Genomic DNA, 17,584 nt, shown 5'->3' on the forward strand with positions numbered 1-17,584 from the left:
TGAGAGAGGTAGGGCAACGATAGAAAATTTTTGGAAAAAAGTTCGGAGATCTTAAACGTATCATATTCCCTGCATGGTTTGGTATCTTCCGCCATGCGTTGTGCCAAACATATTGACACTTTCCAATAATTAATTTATGGTATAAGTCACAGAGTTAGATTATAAAAAGAAAGTAAATAATTGCAATTAGAAATCATATATGTCGGAAATCAAATGTTGATGAGCAGAAACCTTTTACTCATCATAAAAGAGATAAATCACTAAAGATTTGTATACATTAAAATTTGATATTTGGTGCTCGAAAACTGTCTGATGGGACTCCTCCAAAATGAACCAATCTATCGCTGAGGACCAAATTAGATGATGTGGATGGTGTATTCTCTAATTCTAACTTAGGAAGAATGGGAACAAAACGAATGACGACAACAACATGTCAAACATAGATTAAATATCTATGAATCAATAAAGTATACGTGCATTGAAGGTGATAACAATCACTTGAGGCTTATAACTCTTTGACTAAATTATGCAATAATTAAATATAATCATTTTTATATTTTTATACTGATAGTAATTAATATACTATCCTGCTTAATAAATGGTATGATCAAATTTGTTTGAAAATTTAATTATGTATATGAAACTATGTCTTCTATATAAAAATCAAAATTTTCGGACGAACCTAGATTGAACCTTTATGAAAATCTATCATTTTTGTTAATTGAGTTAATATGAATCTTTTACATATGTATATATAGCATTGATAGCTTATATAATCATGGTTTATTCCATATTAACATATTTTTTCAGTTAAATTTGTTAATAATATCATGTAACAAATTAATTCAAGATTAGAATGTCTACAAAATGCTAACAAATAAGAACAAAATACGATTTCTCGACTTAAATTTTAATATGGAGTAGTTTTTCGTTTAAATCTAATTAAAAATGAATAAAAACTTATCTTGTACTATTTTCATTCAAAGATTTTAATAATGTAAATCATGCATTTTCATAATTCAGTACAGTTCTTTTTAGAATTAAAGTTGATGAGGATGATATTTGTGATTTAAAATAATTTGTTAATGTTCACCTTTTATTCATCACCTTGTGGTATGCCCTAAAGCAATAGCATTATCAATTCTGCTGAATTGATCAACTCAAAATTCCAAAAAAAATTCAAAATTTCAAAAATGAAATTAAACAATTTAAATTTTCACATGAAAAAATCAATTTCGAAAAAAATTTGGAAAATCAAAGTATTTGATAATTAGTCAAATAATCAATTTACATCGTTTTTACTCATAAAAAACAACTAATTTTTGATTTTGATATCATATTTGATAAATACTCATTCCAGAGTTGACGTAATGTATTAATTATTGTTAGAGATATTGCTTTAAAAAAAAGTAGTGGGGCTTCCAGGCACTTCGTGCCCTCTAGCCCCGAAGATGTTTAGTATAAATGAAGTTTTTATTCGGAAAATTGTTAGTCTTCTGGTGTGAATTCGGAGGACTCTTCTTCTTCCTCCATTGCTTCTGGGAAGAAGCCTTCTTCTGGGTCGAAAACATTATATAATGTTTCACTTTTCACAAATTATATATGTTTTCATGCTTTGTCACTTTTCTGTCACTTTTCAGGAAAAAACATTTTTATTATTATATATAAATGAATTTTACAAAACCTCCGTTACCGTTCTTTGGAAATAAGAGTAAATGTAAAGATATTATATTGAGAGAACTTAAGAAACTACCGAATGGTCTAACATTTGTAGATTTGTTCGGTGGAAGTTTCTATATATCCCATTTGTGCCATACAATATTCCCAGACTCAAAGATTATATGCAATGACTTCGACAACTATATGGACCGTCTCAAACATATACCAGACACAAACAATATATTGAAAGAGTTAAAAGAAAAGATACCTATAGGTAAGATGGAACGTATACCATTAGATAACAAAAATATTGTGAGAGAGGTTTTGAAAAAAGCAGAATATATAGACTGGGATAGTATATCTGCTAGACTATTATATAGTGGTGCTATAAGAGTTCATGACATTGAAACACTTATGTCAAAAGTTTTATATCTTAACTATACAAATGTTTTCAAACAGAACATAGAAAAATATATTGAGGGTATAGAGTTTGTGAGATGTTATTGGACAGAGTTGTATGAAAAATATAAAGACAAGGAAAATGTTTTCTTTATAGTGGACCCGCCGTTCTTTAACACATGGGATTTTCAATACCAAGTAGACTGGACTTTGAGAGACTCTTTAGAAACTTTAGACGTTTTACATAACTGTCCATGCTTTTACTTTACATCCGATAAAAGTGGTTTGGAAACCGTTATGAGATGGTTAGAGGACATACATGACTATGAGTTTATATATGACAAGATAGAATATGAGAGAGGTCCTATAAACCGGAGAAAGTGTCATAACAAAGAAATTTTATTAGTAAGTAAATGTGGTTTGAAATAGGACTACTTGTTTTAGGTTTTTTCCATTGTGTCATTTATTTCTTTGACGTGGCAGAAAGATATAGAGAATATGAAGATGAACCAATGCCTGCAAATGTTCAGTATATGTACTCGTAAGAGATATTTTTATCTAATATTAAATGGACGCACAGAACTTAGCGAATGCACAGCAACCTGGACAACCAAACCCAGAGAATATTCCAAATGAAGTTAGAATACAAACTGCAATGGCAAACTATGGTCAAGTGCCAACAGATGTACAAATGCAAACTGCCATGTCAAATGACGCTGCGTTAGGTTTGCCACCATGGTATGCAAATATGAGATGGAAAGAGTTTTATACAAACCCTGAAGTGGGATATAAACAACTTTATGCAGATGACGCGAACACAGGAGTTGACCCAGAATATGTTTTCTACCAGAGGAGAAACAGAATGTATGAGCTCCAGTTAAAGAATGCTATGGAACTCAACAGGAAACGTAAGAGACTAGGCGGACATTAGATTTTTACATATAGTAAAATGGGTTTCTTCAGTAGTATTGGAAACTTCTTCAGAAGAGTTGGAAGAGGTATATGGAATGGAATAAAAACCGTAGGAAGAGGAATTTGGAACGGTGTCAAAAATATTGGTAAAAGGGTAGGTCAGTTTGTTGGTATTATACCTAAAGACCCTGAACCAGAAGAGCAAGCTCCTGTTATACAACAGCCTGAACCTGCATCACAGTCTAGTTGGCAACCAAATCCAACACCTCAACCGTATTAAAAAATTATATTTTTACCGTTCGATAGTAGTTGTATATGAAACTAAGTTCTAAGTAAAACGCATGGTATAATGGAATTATTCTTTTTCTTCCATCTGTAGTAAACCATACTTGAAAGTCTGAAATACTTCCACTTGGTGGTTCGTATAACTTTGTAGGTTTTTCGTAAAAGTCATTTGCCAAAGCATAAGAAAGAGTTTTGAGCGCCAGAAAATGAAGCATGAACAATAATAGCAGCTGGGTCGAAAACATTTTCATATGTTCCATTAGGGTTTTCGACTTCATAAAAGTCTGGGTGTACTGGATATGCTGCAGGCTGATTTAACATCCTCATAAATCTATACCATGCCAAGTTGTTATATTTTGTAGAAATATAAAACGTTTTCTCCAAGGTTTCTATTCTATTGATTTTAACAGTTGCATTTTTCCTGTCATAAATAATATCGAGATGGTATTCTCCTTCGTCAATGTTATACTGTTTTGCATATTCGATATAGATATCGTTTATTTTTTCTTGAAAAGCTTGAAGAGTTGTTTCTAAGTTTACAAGCAAACTAACTTGTAAAAGTTTTCCCTGTTCAAATTTCTCATACATACGTTTTTCTTTGTTATAGTATCGAACTTCAAAACCGACCGTAAATGGGAAACCATGTATGGCTTCTGAAATGAACTTCATTCTACGAAAGCCAATAGCTTTTGTGACAGATGGGTCTCTTAGCCATCTTAATGGGTAGTCAAAACGATAGCCTTCATGCTTTACGGTCTCTGTCTCAAACTTTTGACCGACATTAGTAAAAAGTTCATCTAATGGTTTAGTTGTAGCAACTCTTGAATTTTCTTTTTCTATTGGAAGCATATTTTATCTAGAATAAAAATGTCGAAAAATATTGCTTCCATGAGAGAAATACAACACAACCGACAACTCATTATGCAAGCTCTAAATAAGAACACAACAAACTTTTCAAACTATTCTAAGATATCTGAGTCATTGAAAGAAGGAAACTTAAAACTGACATTAAACCCTTTAACAGATGAGTTTCTATTTCAAGACAAGAAGAACAATACTGTCTGTATAAATCCAACAAAAGGAACTTTAAACGAGAAACCTATAAATGAACTTCTTTTGAAAGCAGATGTTGACAACAAAGCTGACAAAGAATATGTAGACGATGCAATAGCAAAAGAAGAAGAAAGAGCTAACAATGCTTATGCAACAAAAGAACATACTCATCCTGAACTAGCAGACAAAACATATGTTGACAATAAAATGTCAAGTGAAGTGACAAGAGCTGAAAACGAATATTCTAAAAAGACTCATATACATTCTATATCTGAAATAACAGACTTAAACGTTAGCCTTGAAAAGAAAGCGGATAAGGAATATGTGGATGAAAAAGATAATGAAATTATAGAAAGGGCTGAATGGTATCATGAATGGACATCGAAGATTTTAAAAACTAAAGCTGATACAGGATGGGTTTCAGGATGTTAGACCTTAAAGCAGATAAAACTTATGTTAACGATGAGTTAGAGAAGAAAGCAAATAAGACTCATACACATACAAGTTTTACAACTTTTACAGCAGACGACATAATATTGAACTTTGACCTTGGTTCAAGTGCACCATTAGAAAATCCGAGTACAAGCGTAAAAGATACACTAAACAGTTTAGATAACAGTTGCAGGAACATTGAAAGTCATGCCAGAAACTTTGAAGCACATGAACTACCCGCAATGTTAGATAAGAAAGCAGACAAAACAGAGCTTCAAACATTAAAGACAGAAATACTTCAAACATTATATCCTATAGGCTCTATTTATACGTCAATGAACTCTACCAGACCAGAAGTAGTACTTGGTTTTGGAACTTGGACTCAAATAGTCGACAGGTTTTGTATTGTGCAAACTCTTCAAAGGAAACAGGTGGAAGTAAAACGATTTCAGGTGAAATTTACCTGCACACAGTCACTACATAGATTTAAGTACATCTCAAGCAGGTTGGCATAAGCATAGATATTGGGATTGGTCAGCAATGACAAAAGGTAAAGGATATGATGTTAAAGACAACGTTAAGTTTGCTATAAATTGTTACTGGAGTAACACTGAGGGAGGAGGAAACCATACACATCGCGTTTCAGGATATACGCAAACAACGGGACAAAGTAAAGAATACATGCCAACCTTACATGACAGTTTACGCATGGTATAGAAATGCTTAGTCGTCATTTTCAACTTCTTTAGCATATTCGTCAGGAGTTGTCTTATATTTGTTAGGAACTGTCTTTGAAAGTATACCACCTTGAACTTTGACAAGTTTGAAACGAGGTCTGACAATAGTAGTTTTATCTTCTGCTTGCAGTCTGTACATTTTGCCATGTTTGCCTAAAACTTCATAATATTCTCTTGTATACTTTCTTCTATTTTTACGAACACGAATGTGAGTACCTGTCGGGTTCCCATTGTTGTCATAGTCAATAGTATTTTCATATGGGTCGCGTTTAGGTATTTCTATTTTTACTTTGTCACCTTTCTGAAGTTTGAAGCCCGGCATTCTTTCTTGTTTGTCTCTTTTGACTAAATTATTAAATATATAGTCTTTCTCTAAGTCAGGGTTGTTTTTCATTTCTTCGGGGGAGTGGTTTCCCAAAACCTTTTTGTTTACGGCTATTGTAAATATTTAAAACTTGTCTCATCTTTGCCATGGAGAAGTGTCTATATTTGTCGTCATATGACATTTCATTTGCTTCACCACCTTGTGGTTGGTTTAAGTCTCTTAACATTTTTATACAACCGTCAATGACACCAAGAGCAGAATGGTTTTGGTCGACAATGAAATATTGGTTTACATTTTTTGAACGCAGATAGTTTTTTACATCATCTGATTTGAAAGAACTTTCACAGTCAGATGTCAGTTTTGTTGGATGGTATTTGTCAACGAATATTGTCAAAGCAGTTTTCACATCTAAAATATTTTTGGACCATAATGGTATGGCTTCACAGTATCTTGTGTTTTGACCGACAAATATTAGCCAGTATGGTGGTCCATCTGTTCTAACTCTCGGAATGTTTTTCCAAGATATCCATAAACCAAGCATTTGGTGTTGAACTAAAGATTTTTACATGAGTGCTTTCTTTGTCGCTTTAGAAACATAGGGGTCCTTGTTTGGATTCGTCATTTTATCCTATAAGAAATGGGTTTATTTGGCGCATTAGCAGGAGTTGCATCCAGATTTTTGCCCGCAGTGGGAACAATAGCCAGAGGTGTATTTGGAGTTGGAAGGAAGATTTTGAGTACATTAGGTATACTTAAAGAGAAAGCACAACCTATTATACAAACTGTACAGAAAGGTTGGGATGTAGCACGAGATGCAACAAATCTTATTCCAAATCCTGAAACAAGAGGAAAAGTTCAAGGATGGATGGACAATGTAGGAAGACAAGCAGGAAACTATTATAACAAAGCAAATGACTACTATAACCAAGCAGGACACTATATGGACCAAGGTGAAAGATTCTTTAACAGAGGATATAACCATGCACAACAATGGGTAAACAATAACCAACCTCAACCGCCTCAAACGTGGGGAATGTAAAGTTTTTTACTGAGATGAAATGAACAATACAGCATTGAGACAAATGGGTTCAAGATGGATTTGTCGGCTTCCAGCAGTTACACAACGTGTTTGTCAAGTTCTTCCTATACCTCAGGAAGTTTTAGACCGACTTAAAAAACCTAAACAACCAGTTGAAAACAAACCAAACTAAAATTTTTTACTGAGATGAAATGACCGAAGAAGTTGAAACGGTAGATTTGACACCACAAACAAAAAGTTCAGAACCATTGTCAAAACCTGTCAAAGAACTTACAGATGAAGAGAAAAATTCAATAATAGAAAGTGCCAGGTCTGGAAATACAAACCCTAACTACAAAGTCACTTTTCATAAAAATGGAACGGCAAGTATCTCAAAAAAGAAACAGACTCTCACAAATAAAATATTGAAGTCTGAAGGAGCTTTCGAGACAACAGATGGAAAAGTTTACTTCACTGACCAACAGTTCATTATAGAACATCTCATTGACTTAGAGTCGAAATATTCTAAACTTTACAACAAACACAAAAAGTTGAAAGGAAAACAAAAACAAATGGCATATGATATTTATGAAGATGTTGACGACACAACTGTTCCTGCAAGTGAAGTAAAGTCAGAGAAACCGAAAAGTGACGAAAAACCGATAGAAGAAGAAAAACCAAAAACTGAAGATAAACCAAAACCAAAGTTTAGTTTGGAAACTAAACCAAGTCAACCTTCATTAGCTGGTATGGGTTGGCGTCAAAGACTTATGGCAGCAGGCGGTTATGTTAAGTAAAGAAAAAAATATTTTTTTTTATTTTTATAAAAATGCCCCCATATAGAATGGATAGAAAATCTGCTAGAATAAAAGCAGAGTTGCAAAGATATGGTTGGAGAGTTTCGAAGAAGTTTAAATATAGGAAGGGAAGACCCATAAAAGTCTATGACAAACTGGCTGGTCTTCGCTACGAAATGGATTTGGAAACAGCACGTGCAAATTATCCAAACAGACTAGAGAGGTTAGAAGAAGAACGTCTTATGGACATGCCTTTCGATGTGTTAAACATTGCATGAAGTAAAAAATTTATTTTAAAAAAGTGACATTTTTTTATTCGAATTTGAAATGTACGCTGAGTTTGTTGGAGAAGACCGTTGGGAAACTTGTTTGTTAGATGAGAAATATGAAATGGCATACCATTTTAAAACAATATATTTTTACATATATTAAATGCTTCAGGTTGAAAAACAAAGAACAAAAGTAGCAGATACAAAACCGTTAGACTATATCTTTACAAATGCTGGTAGGACTATTTCAGATGAAGAAATTTCATCCCGAGTATACAGGTTTGACTATCCAATTCGTTGGCTTCAAAGTCCTTCAGATGCAAAGGCAATAGGATTTAGAAGAGTTTTGTTTTCAAATAGAACTAACGCATTTATATTCGCAGTATATTTTCATGGGCAGTATAAAGGTTCTGATGGTCTAATAGACAAATTTGACGAAATGAGAATCTTTACAGTTCGTTCAGACGAAAGTCTTGAGAAAACTCTAAATGACTTTCAAACTCAAATGAACAAATATTATTGGGAATTTCAAGAAAAATACGACTCTTTACTAAATGGAACATACTATCTGAAACTAGAATATGACAAGATGAACTCCACCGTTTCATTTCAAAAGATTGAAATTAACCCTCCAAGAGATACAGAGTTTTTATTTTGGAAAGTAGACAAACGTTCTTGGGCACAATTTCTTCGGTTACTAAACCAGAACGAACCATTACCACCAGATGGTCCATTTCAATTTATACTTCCACCAGCAGATTTGACAGTTTATAGAAACGTGTTTGACCCTCAAAATGTTATGTGTCATGCAAGTTTCAGTTCAAGCAACAATAGTTTTCTATGTATTGGTAAGGACTTTTATGACTTTGCTTCTAAATTCTACGAACCACCTAGTAACAGTTTCTCTGACTTTCAAGTTTGGTTCACAACAAATGGTGTGCAACATATTATTCCATTGTACTATGACTTTTATCTCGAATTGTCTTTCATATATAACTACGGAAAAGTGCTGAAAAAGTATTGAAAAATAATGTTTATGTTAGCATGTTAGATCTAACACGTTTTCTAACCACTTTTCTAACATCGTAGAAAACTCATGAAAACAATTTATTTTTGACACTTTCACAAAAAACATAAAAAAGTGAAGTTAAAATGAGATGTTTACTGAACTGGTTGGATGTCGCCTTCACAGGTTATGAAGAACGGCTGACCCGAGAAGTGGAACAGTGCTCTGAGAATTTGTATAATTCGTGGAATTGGACTCTCTCTGTTTGGAAGTAGTATCCAAGGACGCTTGGCAAAGAACTTTATAATGGCTTCCTTCTTTGCTTGCTTTATGTCGTCGTAGGCTGTCCCGTCTGGTACCTCAATTGGAATTCCAGTCGAAGTCTCGAGATTCAAGGCAGCCCTTCCAGAAATAGTGGTGAACTTGACCTTGGGCTTCATGACCTTGCGCAAGTAGTCTTTTACGCAGTCGTTAAGTTCAATTAGGTAAATTGCCTCGTCGGTAGGTTCGACCTCGACCATTGCTACTGTCAGAAAAAGTACTGCTACTGTCAGTAAAAGTACTGCTACTGTCAGTAAAAGTACTGCTACTGTCAGTAAAAGTACTGCTACTGTCAGTAAAAGTACTGCTACTGTCAGTAAAAGTACTGCTACTGTCAGTAAAAAGGAAAATTTGAGAGGGTTTTCGACGATAAAGTACTGCTACTGTCAGTAAAAGTACTGCTACTGTCAGTAAAAGTACTGCTACTGTCAGTAAAAGTACTGCTACTGTCAGAAAAAGTACTGCTACTGTCAGAAAAAGTACTGCTACTGTCAGTAGCAGTACTGCTACTGTCAGTAGCAGTACTGCTAGTAGCAGAGATTTTTATCGTTGTGGTCCGACGGTTAAGCCACAAACGAATGTCCCACGTCCCACCAACCCAGTCCATTCCCAAACCAGAGGAACCTAAAGAACCACAATAGTCTCCTCAGCAACCTCAGTTCCAGCAAGTACCTCCGAATTTCTACCAATTTCCACCTCAAGGTTACTACCCACCACAAGGCTTCCCGAACTACCCTCCTCAGCCTATGCCTTACTTCCCCAACCCTTGGATGTTCCAGCAAGCTCCACCCCAGCAATTCCAATCTCAATCCAAATCGAAGAGAGACCAAGAGTTCGAAGAAGGTCTGAACCGCTTACGCAAAGATTATGCCACAGCCCCAATTGAGAGAAAGTTGTTCCCGGACCAAAAATATAATTTATGTTAACATGTTAGATCTAACACGTTTTCTAACACGTTTTCTAACCTCTTGAATTTTCATGACTTCTTCGTAAATGTTTTGTCAAGACTTCTTCGTAAATGTTTTGTCAAGACTTCTTCGTAAATGTTTTGTCAAGACTTCATCGTAAATGTTTTGTCAAGACTTCTTCGTAATGAGTGTAAAGGACCCAAAAATATAATTTAGGGTAGATGGTTAGATCTAACCTCATTTCTAACCTCATTTCTACCCTCTTGAATTTGTCATGACTTCTTCGTAAATGTTTTGTCAAGACTTCATCGTAATGAGTGTAAAGGACCCAAAAATAATGTTTAGGTGAAGAGGTGAGATCTCACCTCTTTTTTCACCTCTTTTTTCACCTCTTTTTTCACCTCTTTTTTCACCTCATGAATTTCCTTAAGATAGAAAAAATAAAGTTAGTTTTATTTTTTTATTTTGTATGTAAAGATATGATTTCAGGGATTTTTTTGACGAAGTGTCAATCTTCACTTCGTCAAAAAATAACAGTTATCTAATGAAAAAGTGTCATTTTTTTGTATTTGACGAGAATGTCGGGTAGATGGTTAGATCTAACACGTTTTCTAACACGTTTTCTAACCTCATGAATTTTCATGAATTTCCTTAAGATAGAAAAAATAAAGTTAGTTTTATTTTGTATTTTTTTGTATAAAAGATATGATTTCAGGGATTTTTTTGACGAAGTGTCAATCTTCACTTCGTCAAAAAATAACAGTTATCTAATGAAAAAGTGTCATTTTTTTGTATTTGACGAGAATGTCGGGTAGATGGTTAGATCTAACCTCATTTCTAACCTCATTTCTACCCTCTTGAATTTGTCAAGACTTCTTCGTAAATGTTTTGTCAAGACTTCTTCGTAAATGTTTTGTCATGACTTCTTCGTAAATGTTTTGTCATGACTTCTTCGTAAATGTTTTTTCACCTCTTTTTTCACCCTCTTGAATTTTCATGAATTTCCTTAAGACAGAAAAAATAACGTTAGTTTTATTTTTTTTTTCTAACTTTTTATCTTGTAGGTAAGAACAGAAATGTCAGTCGAAGCAAAAACATTCACTAACAAATCTAATGGCGAAACATTCACAAAAGGCACTTATAACGGTATTGAAGTCTTACGTAGAGACAAGGATGGTTACATTAATGCAACAAATATGTGTCAGCAGTTTAGGAAAGACTTTAGAAAGTTGTTGGAAAATAAGTCCTGGGAAGAGTATTATAAGGCATTTTGTGAAGAATATAGCAACCGCCGGAATTCCGACGGTTGCTTTTTATACAAAATTCATGCAGGAAATTCTTGAGTTTTGGTTGAAAGAATACGGTGGAGCCAAAAGTGGCTCGACCTCAAAACAAGCATTTTATGAGCTTACTAAGGGTGTTATGAATGAATTCAAAGGTATTTACATACATCCTGACCTCGTTCATTTTGTTGCTGAATTCAGCAAAAATAAAGTTTATGTTAGAATGTTAGATCTAACACGTTTTCTAACACGTTTTCTAACATGGTCTAAAACTCTCGAAAATCATGAAATTTACACCAAAAATAAAGTTTATGTTAGCATGTTAGATCTAACACGTTTTCTAACACGTTTTCTAACCTCTTGAATTTTCATGACTTCTTCGTAAATGTTTTGTCAAGACTTCTTCGTAATGAGTGTAAAGGACCCAAAAATAAAGTTTATGTTAGCATGTTAGATCTAACACGTTTTCTAACACGTTTTCTAACCTCTTGAATTTTCATGACTTCTTCGTAAATGTTTTGTCAAGACTTCTTCGTAATGAGTGTAAAGGACCCAAAAATAAAGTTTATGTTAGAATGTTAGATCTCACCTGTTTTTTCACCTCTTTTCTAACCTCTTGAATTTGTCAAGACTTCTTCGTAAATGTTTTGTCAAGACTTCTTCGTAAATGTTTTGTCATGACTTCTTCGTAAATGTTTTGTCATGACTTCTTCGTAAATGTTTTTTCACCTCTTTTTTCACCCTCTTGAATTTTCATGAATTTCCTTAAGACAGAAAAAATAACGTTAGTTTTATTTTTTTTTCTAACTTTTTATCTTGTAGGTAAGAACAGAAATGTCAGTCGAAGCAAAAACATTCACTAACAAATCTAATGGCGAAACATTCACAAAAGGCACTTATAACGGTATTGAAGTCTTACGTAGAGACAAGGATGGTTACATTAATGCAACAAATATGTGTCAGCAGTTTAGGAAAGACTTTAGAAAGTTGTTGGAAAATAAGTCCTGGGAAGAGTATTATAGGGTGTCCAAAGGTGCGTTTAGCACAGCGCTCTATATGAGACTATTAAAGGAGATATATGCTGATTATAAATATATAATAAAAAATATGAATATATGTATATGATGAGTATGTTGTATTTTGGCGCCATGCCGGGATATAAAATGAATTTTGAGACAAGAGGCGGTTTCGCGGGAAATTTTGGCGGGATTTTTTTCATTTTTTTAATGAATCATAAAGAAAACATCCTCGCTCTTGCAAAAAAATGCAAAGACTGTAAAAAAATCTACGAGACATTGGTAAAATGCTTCGGTATGGATGCTCCTAGCTATTCCACTGTAACGTATCATGTTAGGATGTATCACTTCATGAACAAAAAGGCGCCCATCATAAAAATTGACAAAAAATCGCCGGATCAAAGAAAAATCAAAGCAATTCTTCAAGCGCTAGATGAAGACCCAAGAGCATCACTCAGAAGGATAGAGGAGATGACAAAGATACCACGTACAACAGTCAGTTATTATCTGCACAATTATTTGAACTACAAACTAGCGTATACACGTTGGGTTCCGCACAACCTTAATTCAGTTCCAAAAAAAATCTAGAGTCCAATCTTCGAAAGAGCTCCTCTCTATATTGCGTGCGTATCAATCCAAGAAGTTTCGCTTTTTAGTAACAGGGGACGAGTCTTGGTTTCAATATGCAACAGAAGCCAAAATCATGTGGATCCCGAAGGATGAAAATCCGCAAACATTCCCGAAGAAAAAAATTGACACACCAATGATGATGTTGTCGGTTTTTTGGGGCGTGAATGGCATCATCGCAATTGATATTCTTCAAAAAACCTAATACGATGAATGCTCAGTATCTAATTGACAATGTTCTTACTCAAATTATCAATTCTGATGAGTTTGAGAAATCCAAACAACAAAAACAAAAGTTTGCAATTCATTTTGATAATTCAAGAGTTCACAAAAGTCATAAGGTAATGAATTACTTGGTGGAAAACAATGTCAAAGTTGTTCCAAACCCAATTTATTCACCTGATATTGCACCCTCTGACTTTTATTTATTCGGCACGCTAAAAAAGAGAGCTGAAGGACGCGAATTCGCGAGTCCAGATGATCTTGAAAATTTTGTAAGAGAGCAATTTGAGCAATTTTCTCATGATGATTTAAAGCGTGTCTTTCAAGCCTGGATCGATCGCTGCGAACGCGTGATTGAATCCAATGGTGATTATATTTAAATAAACTTTATATATATGTAACTTGTTTATTTCTATTCGCAGTATTCAGGTTTGTGCTAAACACACCTTTGGACACCCTATATAAGGCATTTTGTGAAGAATATAGCAACCGCCGGAATTCCGACGGTTGCTTTTTATACAAAATTCATGCAGGAAATTCTTGAGTTTTGGTTGAAAGAATACGGTGGAGCCAAAAGTGGCTCGACCTCAAAACAAGCATTTTATGAGCTTACTAAGGGTGTTATGAATGAATTCAAAGGTATTTACATACATCCTGACCTCGTTCATTTTGTTGCTGAATTCAGCAAAAATAAAGTTTATGTTAGAATGTTAGATCTAACACGTTTTCTAACACGTTTTCTAACATGGTCTAAAACTCTCGAAAATCATGAAATTTACACCAAAAATAAAGTTTATGTTAGCATGTTAGATCTAACACGTTTTCTAACACGTTTTCTAACCTCTTGAATTTTCATGACTTCTTCGTAAATGTTTTGTCAAGACTTCTTTGTAATGAGTGTAAAGGACCCAAAAATAAAGTTTATGTTAGCATGTTAGATCTAACACGTTTTCTAACACGTTTTCTAACCTCTTGAATTTTCATGACTTCTTCGTAAATGTTTTGTCAAGACTTCTTCGTAATGAGTGTAAAGGACCCAAAAATAAAGTTTATGTTAGAATGTTAGATCTCACCTGTTTTTTCACCTCTTTTCTAACCTCTTGAATTTTCATGACTTCTTCGTAAATGTTTTGTCAAGACTTCTTCGTAATGAGTGTAAAGGACCCAAAAATAAAGTTTATGTTAGAATGTTAGATCTAACACGTTTTCTAACACGTTTTCTAACCTCATTTCTACCCTCTTGAATTTGTCATGACTTCTTCGTAAATGTTTTGTCAAGACTTCATCGTAATGAGTGTAAAGGACCCAAAAATAATGTTTAGGTGAAGAGGTGAGATCTCACCTCTTTTTTCACCTCTTTTTTTCACCTCATGAATTTCCTTAAGATAGAAAAAATAAAGTTAGTTTTATTTTTTTATTTTGTATGTAAAGATATGATTTCAGGGATTTTTTTGACGAAGTGCCAATCTTCACTTCGTCAAAAAATAACAGTTATCTAATGAAAAAGTGTCATTTTTTTGTATTTGACGAGAATGTCGGGTAGATGGTTAGATCTAACACGTTTTCTAACACGTTTTCTAACCTCATGAATTTTCATGAATTTCCTTAAGATAGAAAAAATAAAGTTAGTTTTATTTTGTATTTTTTTGTATAAAAGATATGATTTCAGGGATTTTTTTGACGAAGTGTCAATCTTCACTTCGTCAAAAAATAACAGTTATCTAATGAAAAAGTGTCATTTTTTTGTATTTGACGAGAATGTCGGGTAGATGGTTAGATCTAACCTCATTTCTAACCTCATTTCTACCCTCTTGAATTTGTCAAGACTTCTTCGTAAATGTTTTGTCAAGACTTCTTCGTAAATGTTTTGTCATGACTTCTTCGTAAATGTTTTGTCATGACTTCTTCGTAAATGTTTTTTCACCTCTTTTTTCACCCTCTTGAATTTTCATGAATTTCCTTAAGACAGAAAAAATAACGTTAGTTTTTATTTTTTTTTCTAACTTTTTATCTTGTAGGTAAGAACAGAAATGTCAGTCGAAGCAAAAACATTCACTAACAAATCTAATGGCGAAACATTCACAAAAGGCACTTATAACGGTATTGAAGTCTTACGTAGAGACAAGGATGGTTACATTAATGCAACAAATATGTGTCAGCAGTTTAGGAAAGACTTTAGAAAGTTGTTGGAAAATAAGTCCTGGGAAGAGTATTATAAGGCATTTTGTGAAGAATATAGCAACCGCCGGAATTCCGACGGTTGCTTTTTATACAAAATTCATGCAGGAAATTCTTGAGTTTTGGTTGAAAGAATACGGTGGAGCCAAAAGTGGCTCGACCTCAAAACAAGCATTTTATGAGCTTACTAAGGGTGTTATGAATGAATTCAAAGGTATTTACATACATCCTGACCTCGTTCATTTTGTTGCTGAATTCAGCAAAAATAAAGTTTATGTTAGAATGTTAGATCTAACACGTTTTCTAACACGTTTTCTAACATGGTCTAAAACTCTCGAAAATCATGAAATTTACACCAAAAATAAAGTTTATGTTAGCATGTTAGATCTAACACGTTTTCTAACACGTTTTCTAACCTCTTGAATTTTCATGACTTCTTCGTAAATGTTTTTGTCAAGACTTCTTCGTAATGAGTGTAAAGGACCCAAAAATAAAGTTTATGTTAGCATGTTAGATCTAACACGTTTTCTAACACGTTTTCTAACCTCTTGAATTTTCATGACTTCTTCGTAAATGTTTTGTCAAGACTTCTTCGTAATGAGTGTAAAGGACCCAAAAATAAAGTTTATGTTAGAATGTTAGATCTCACCTGTTTTTTCACCTCTTTTCTAACCTCTTGAATTTGTCAAGACTTCTTCGTAAATGTTTTGTCAAGACTTCTTCGTAAATGTTTTGTCATGACTTCTTCGTAAATGTTTTGTCATGACTTCTTCGTAAATGTTTTTTCACCTCTTTTTTCACCCTCTTGAATTTTCATGAATTTCCTTAAGACAGAAAAAATAACGTTAGTTTTATTTTTTTTTCTAACTTTTTATCTTGTAGGTAAGAACAGAAATGTCAGTCGAAGCAAAACATTCACTAACAAATCTAATGGCGAAACATTCACAAAAGGCACTTATAACGGTATTGAAGTCTTACGTAGAGACAAGGATGGTTACATTAATGCAACAAATATGTGTCAGCAGTTTAGGAAAGACTTTAGAAAGTTGTTGGAAAATAAGTCCTGGGAAGAGTATTATAAGGCATTTTGTGAAGAATATAGCAACCGCCGGAATTCCGACGGTTGCTTTTTATACAAAATTCATGCAGGAAATTCTTGAGTTTTGGTTGAAAGAATACGGTGGAGCCAAAAGTGGCTCGACCTCAAAACAAGCATTTTATGAGCTTACTAAGGGTGTTATGAATGAATTCAAAGGTATTTACATACATCCTGACCTCGTTCATTTTGTTGCTGAATTCAGCAAAAATAAAGTTTATGTTAGAATGTTAGATCTAACACGTTTTCTAACACGTTTTCTAACATGGTCTAAAACTCTCGAAAATCATGAAATTTACACCAAAAATAAAGTTTATGTTAGCATGTTAGATCTAACACGTTTTCTAACACGTTTTCTAACCTCTTGAATTTTCATGACTTCTTCGTAAATGTTTTGTCAAGACTTCTTTGTAATGAGTGTAAAGGACCCAAAAATAAAGTTTATGTTAGCATGTTAGATCTAACACGTTTTCTAACACGTTTTCTAACCTCTTGAATTTTCATGACTTCTTCGTAAATGTTTTGTCAAGACTTCTTCGTAATGAGTGTAAAGGACCCAAAAATAAAGTTTATGTTAGAATGTTAGATCTCACCTGTTTTTTCACCTCTTTTCTAACCTCTTGAATTTTCATGACTTCTTCGTAAATGTTTTGTCAAGACTTCTTCGTAATGAGTGTAAAGGACCCAAAAATAAAGTTTATGTTAGAATGTTAGATCTAACACGTTTTCTAACACGTTTTCTAACCTCATTTCTACCCTCTTGAATTTGTCATGACTTCTTCGTAAATGTTTTGTCAAGACTTCATCGTAATGAGTGTAAAGGACCCAAAAATAATGTTTAGGTGAAGAGGTGAGATCTCACCTCTTTTTTCACCTCTTTTTTCACCTCATGAATTTCCTTAAGATAGAAAAAATAAAGTTAGTTTTATTTTTTTATTTTGTATGTAAAGATATGATTTCAGGGATTTTTTTGACGAAGTGCCAATCTTCACTTCGTCAAAAAATAACAGTTATCTAATGAAAAAGTGTCATTTTTTTGTA

At 33.6% G+C, this 17,584-nt stretch overlaps 8 protein-coding genes and 2 pseudogenes across 10 annotated transcripts, besides 2 other annotated features; 8 read left to right on the forward strand and 2 right to left on the reverse strand.

The window, feature by feature from the left end:
- Positions 1-1,668: 1,668 nt before the first annotated feature.
- On the forward strand, positions 1,669-2,110 carry TVAGG3_0775800 (phage tail repeat-like family; the record flags this gene model as incomplete). The annotated part of the gene is made up of 1 exon (XM_051246120.1): positions 1,669-2,110. A coding segment is annotated over one exon (442 nt), but the record flags the coding sequence as incomplete, so codon positions are not given.
- A 516-nt stretch (positions 2,111-2,626) lies between these two features.
- Positions 2,627-2,989, forward strand: TVAGG3_0775810 (uncharacterized protein; the record flags this gene model as incomplete). The annotated part of the gene is made up of 1 exon (XM_051246121.1): positions 2,627-2,989. The coding sequence occupies one exon, from the start codon at positions 2,627-2,629 to the stop codon at positions 2,987-2,989; it is 363 nt and encodes a 120-aa protein (XP_051092708.1).
- Positions 2,990-3,679: 690 nt separating this feature from the next.
- On the reverse strand, positions 3,680-4,104 carry TVAGG3_0775820 (uncharacterized protein; the record flags this gene model as incomplete). The annotated part of the gene is made up of 1 exon (XM_051246122.1): positions 3,680-4,104. A coding segment is annotated over one exon (425 nt), but the record flags the coding sequence as incomplete, so codon positions are not given.
- A 72-nt stretch (positions 4,105-4,176) lies between these two features.
- TVAGG3_0775840 (phage tail repeat-like family) lies at positions 4,177-4,740 on the forward strand (the record flags this gene model as incomplete). Its single annotated transcript, XM_051246123.1, has 1 exon — positions 4,177-4,740. The coding sequence occupies one exon, from the start codon at positions 4,177-4,179 to the stop codon at positions 4,738-4,740; it is 564 nt and encodes a 187-aa protein (XP_051092710.1).
- Positions 4,177-6,559: a mobile genetic element.
- Positions 5,549-6,424, reverse strand: TVAGG3_0775860 (annotated as a pseudogene). Its single transcript has one exon. A coding segment is annotated over exon 1 (876 nt).
- A 473-nt stretch (positions 6,560-7,032) lies between the features above and the next one.
- Positions 7,033-7,617, forward strand: TVAGG3_0775870 (phage tail repeat-like family; the record flags this gene model as incomplete). Its single annotated transcript, XM_051246124.1, has 1 exon — positions 7,033-7,617. The coding sequence occupies one exon, from the start codon at positions 7,033-7,035 to the stop codon at positions 7,615-7,617; it is 585 nt and encodes a 194-aa protein (XP_051092711.1).
- Positions 7,618-7,664: 47 nt separating this feature from the next.
- TVAGG3_0775880 (uncharacterized protein) lies at positions 7,665-7,895 on the forward strand (the record flags this gene model as incomplete). Its single annotated transcript, XM_051246125.1, has 1 exon — positions 7,665-7,895. One exon carries the CDS (start codon positions 7,665-7,667, stop codon positions 7,893-7,895), a length of 231 nt encoding a protein of 76 aa, XP_051092712.1.
- A 154-nt stretch (positions 7,896-8,049) lies between these two features.
- On the forward strand, positions 8,050-8,738 carry TVAGG3_0775890 (uncharacterized protein; the record flags this gene model as incomplete). Its single annotated transcript, XM_051246126.1, has 1 exon — positions 8,050-8,738. A coding segment is annotated over one exon (689 nt), but the record flags the coding sequence as incomplete, so codon positions are not given.
- Positions 8,739-9,983: 1,245 nt separating this feature from the next.
- TVAGG3_0775900 (uncharacterized protein) lies at positions 9,984-10,139 on the forward strand (the record flags this gene model as incomplete). The annotated part of the gene is made up of 1 exon (XM_051246127.1): positions 9,984-10,139. One exon carries the CDS (start codon positions 9,984-9,986, stop codon positions 10,137-10,139), a length of 156 nt encoding a protein of 51 aa, XP_051092714.1.
- A 2,284-nt stretch (positions 10,140-12,423) lies between these two features.
- Positions 12,424-13,729: a mobile genetic element.
- Positions 12,520-13,649, forward strand: TVAGG3_0775920 (annotated as a pseudogene). The gene has a single exon. A coding segment is annotated over exon 1 (1,130 nt).
- Positions 13,730-17,584: the final 3,855 nt, after the last annotated feature.

The sequence above is a fragment of the Trichomonas vaginalis genome, chromosome III, assembly GCF_026262505.1.
Source record: "Trichomonas vaginalis G3 chromosome III, whole genome shotgun sequence".
NCBI lineage: Eukaryota > Parabasalia > Trichomonadida > Trichomonadidae > Trichomonas > Trichomonas vaginalis.